The sequence below is a fragment of the Malania oleifera genome, chromosome 8 (genome assembly GCF_029873635.1).
Source record: "Malania oleifera isolate guangnan ecotype guangnan chromosome 8, ASM2987363v1, whole genome shotgun sequence".
Classification (NCBI taxonomy): domain Eukaryota; kingdom Viridiplantae; phylum Streptophyta; class Magnoliopsida; order Santalales; family Ximeniaceae; genus Malania; species Malania oleifera.
Window position 1 is genome coordinate 91292487 of NC_080424.1, and position 4234 is coordinate 91296720.

Consider the following 4234-nt stretch of genomic DNA (forward strand, 5'->3'; position numbering starts at 1 on the left):
TATGTCAAATTTATCTCTACATTTCTCTCTAATTATCTTAAAATATCCCAAATTATACTATTTAATTCTTTGTTACTTTCTTTATAAATTTTAAAAAATTTTAAAAAATAAGAGCCATGGAGCACCCAAATATATGCCCATAACTAGCCCTGGAAAAATTTTATGGTAAATGGGTATATGTGGAGAAACCTTTGCTCTTTTCCTCATGAGCTAAATATTAAGAATTCCACTTGTGAGTTTGTCTCATATTAAAAAAATAGAGTGAATGATGGGTACTTATATATATGGTTGGATCCAAGACCCACTAAGCTTAAGCTTTTGGGTCAAATTAGTGTTTACCTATATGTATCAAGTCTATTCATAGACTCTTAAATTCCTCTTACGTGAAATGTCTTTTAAAAAAAAAAAAAATTCCTAAAGCTTAAATTGAACACAAGTGACTCTTTTTTAGCTCTTTGGGACTGTTGATAAAGTAACGCTAACTAGCAAATAATACAATCATAGGAGTACAAGTGACTCTTTTTACTATCTAGCCCTTTGGTGATGCTGCATGGCCTTTTGGAGATTTGTTAACGCTTAATTAAGATTGTTAATATTTTATTTTACATGCAATCATGTTCTCTACGTTTTCTTCACCTAACAACAATTACCGTGAAGCAAACAAGATAAGTAAATGGCATGTAAATTTTATTCTCATTCTCAATATTAATTAGTTGACATATATCTTTGTGTCCAAGTTTAAATTCATTCGAATGAAAATTCAAGTCCAGGCTGTAATATATGTTTCTAAATTTATGTTTGGAGAGACGTTAGATTTGGATTTGTATTGGATTTAGATAAGATTTTATTTAAAATTATATTAAAATTATTTAAATTTATCCAAATCCAAATCTAAATCTAAAATTTGAAATTCATGTTCACAAACACAGCATAAATATACAATAAGATAACTAAATGGTTCGTAAATTTTGCTATTATTCTCACCATCAATCGGCATATATCTTTGTACTAAGTTTAAAAAATTCATGTGAACGTTAATCCAAATCCAATCCAAGATATATACTCCTAATTGTATATTATCTTAAAGTATTTGCATTAAAATGATGGATTGAGTTGCCTCAATGAAATGCTTTTAGCAAGTGTTTTGCAAAATTGAATCAAAGTACTAAATAAAATAAAATTAAATTGGATATAAAATTTATTCAAACTTATGATTGGCTTATTATCTCTAAATGATGAGATAATTACTATCTTATATAAACATTTGATGCAACACAAAATAAAATTGAGTGGATGTTAAAATCACCAAAAAAAAAAAAGTCCTAAGAATTTATTAATAATAGTATCCAAAGATGGATAGACAAAACAAACAATATTTTATATCGATATAGATAGCTTTTAATTGTTATTTTAACAAAATTTCAAATTTCTAACTTAAAATTCTTCTATTGCCTATCAAGATTTAGCTTATTGGTAGGGAAATTCATAGAATAGTCACTTATTAAGTTTCAAATATATATATATATATATATATATATGGTTTATTAAAGGTTCAAACTAACCCTGCACTAATAGCGAGAAATAACTCTCCCATCATATACCTTAAGCCCCTTTATCTATCATAGAAGTTAAACTTGACACTTCTAAGCTTTTTCCAATTTAATGTCTCTTGAAAAACCCAACATACTATTAAAGTAATGTTATAAAGTTAGAATATTTCAAAATTCATCTCTAATCATATTTTTAATCTTTCATGAATTTATACATAAATGAAGGCTACACAAAACATGTGTTTCAAACTATATAACCTCTTACTATGTATTTGGAAGAGTCTTAGATTTGAAGTTGTATTAGATTTAAATAAAATATAATATAAAATTATATTAAAATTTCTTTAAATTCATTCAAATCTAAAGTCTGAAATTCATATTTCAAAGTTTGAAAATTTGAATTTTTGGTTAAAATTGAGCTCACTAAAAAGTAGTAGTATTTGTTGCCAAACTTTTAAAAACAATTTTTCAAAAAAAAAAAAATACAAAAACTAGAGATTGTAACTTAAATTGTTAAAAAGGCTAAGCACATTTCATAAAATTAATTCGGTACATTTGATGCACCCTTGGAATTTAGAAATAGGAGCGCACATTCTCAAATTTGTGGCCGTTGCCCTCTTTCAAGCTCTTATCTTGTTTCCTTTTATGTAAGCCAGCCATTACTTCACCTTATCCACTCTCTCTGATCTCTCTCATTACAAGACTCCCATTTCCCATCTGATCCCTATCTTCTTCTCCGCTAATCCTCGCAATCGGGGGCAGACATGGCGATCGCATCAGCTGCTCTCTCTCCGGCCGTAGTCACCGTCGGGGGCGCCGGCGGGAAAGCCCAGAAGAGGAGATCGAACAGGGCTTTGTACATACGAGGCTTGAATTCCTTTGGGGGTTTGAAAGCCCACAACGGTGTCGCCTCTTTGGGTCTGCCGGAGTGCACCGAACGGTGCTTTGCGAAGGTGGTGAGCTCCCTGAAACCGCCGTCCCGGGGCAGAGGCAGCGGCGGAGGTGCGCTTTCTTCTACGTGCAATGCTGCGGCAGAGATTTTTAGGATTGCGGCGATTATGAATGGCCTGGTTCTGATGGGGGTTGCAGTTGGTTTCGTTCTTCTGCGAATGGAAGCGTTTGTGGAGGAGTCTGAGGAATGAGTTTTTTTTTTAAAAAAGAAAAATATGCAGGCTTGAATGCTTGATCACTTCTGTTTAATCTTTTTATTAATAATCGTATCCTCTGAATCGATAAATTTAGTGTTGAAATGTTGAATTGCTTCTGTGTATAACGAGTCTTCTTGGTGGCTGTTTGATTCAAATTTCATTAGAAAGAAGTTACAAACTTACAGTCGACCTAGTTTAGCGTTCCAGCCGCGGCGATTCGAAACAAGAGATCATATTATCATATTTCGAATTACAGAGGGCCGTGCAAGAAGCACTTCTTCAAGTTTGCATTCGTAGTTGCTCGTTTTGGACTTTATGGCAAAGTTTGGGACGGGGCATGTTGTAATAACCCCAAAAAAAAAATGGTTATAGATTAGTGGGTTGATTTTTTCAAAATAAAAATAAATAAATAATAATAATAATAATAATAATAATAATAATAATAGATTAATTAATTTTACAAAATAATTTATTTTTTTATTTTTATTTTTATTTTTATTTTTATTAATTAAATAAATTATTATTATTAATTAAATATTATATTATTATTATTATTAAGCTTCAGGATTTGAACATTCAGAAAGGAGGCTACACAGACCCCCCAGAGTCTCTCGTCTCTCTCCTCGTTCTCTCTCCCTCTCTCATTTTTTTGACGGATACTCGTTCGATCGAAAATACCGTTGGACTCCATTTTTCATCGCCATCATTTCTACTGAAGCGGATTGATTGTAGGAGTGGCGTAAACGTATCTCCTAGGGTAAGTTAAAATTTCACTTTTACCTCAATTTCGTGTAAATTTTAAGCTCAATTGACGATCGGACACCACCACGAGAATTTATGGATAATTTTCTGCAAGTTTAGTGGAGTGGATTTTTCGTGGAGCCGTCGTAGGCATAACCCTAAAATTGGGACAAGGGGGTTATTAAGGGGCTAATCATTATTTAATTAATGTTGATTTAAAAATGCTAGAATATTGGGCATTCTGAGGTTGAGTAGGGTTTTTGGAATTCAGGGTCCGGGTAAGCGCCGCAAGTGTAATTTCGGGACCCTGCAAGCATAATTTAAGAAACCAAGTAAGGATGTTAAATATTAGTTTAAATGTTAATTTTGAGTAAATGGAGCTAAATGAAGGTTATATGAGTATTATTTTGGAAAATAAATTAACTAATCTAGGGAAATTGCAAATTACAGGATTTGAATTTCGGGCGCTAAGGGCGTAGGATTTGGGTTTTAACGAGTCTCTCAGTAAGTCAGGTAAGGAGAATAAATTATAGCAGTATTTTTATATTATTGATTAAATGAATATGTGGAAAATAAAGTTATGGTATTTTTCCTTGTGAAATCAATACATTATGAATATTATATGAAAACTGTGTGGCATATGACGCATATTAAAAAATGTGAACTATAATGATGAGTAATTTCTAAGAAAATAAAGAAATGAGAATTATTGATATGTTAATGGAAAATAATGAAATAGGGTATTTATATGTGAATATAAATGATTTCTATGAAAATGAGATTATGTAAATTACT

At 31.3% G+C, this 4234-nt stretch overlaps 1 protein-coding gene across 1 annotated transcript; it reads left to right on the plus strand.

Annotated features, from left to right (window-relative positions):
• Window positions 1–2061: 2061 nt before the first annotated feature.
• Window positions 2062–2820, plus strand: LOC131163128 (uncharacterized). The gene has a single exon (XM_058119870.1). It carries the CDS (start codon window positions 2315–2317, stop codon window positions 2690–2692), a length of 378 nt encoding a protein of 125 aa, XP_057975853.1. The 5' UTR covers window positions 2062–2314; the 3' UTR covers window positions 2693–2820.
• Window positions 2821–4234: the final 1414 nt, after the last annotated feature.

What these genes read in the sequence shown, in the direction of transcription:
- LOC131163128 (XM_058119870.1), top strand. Translation starts at nt 2,315, where the DNA reads ATGGCGATCGCATCAGCTGCTCTCTCTCCGGCCGTAGTCACCGTCGGG.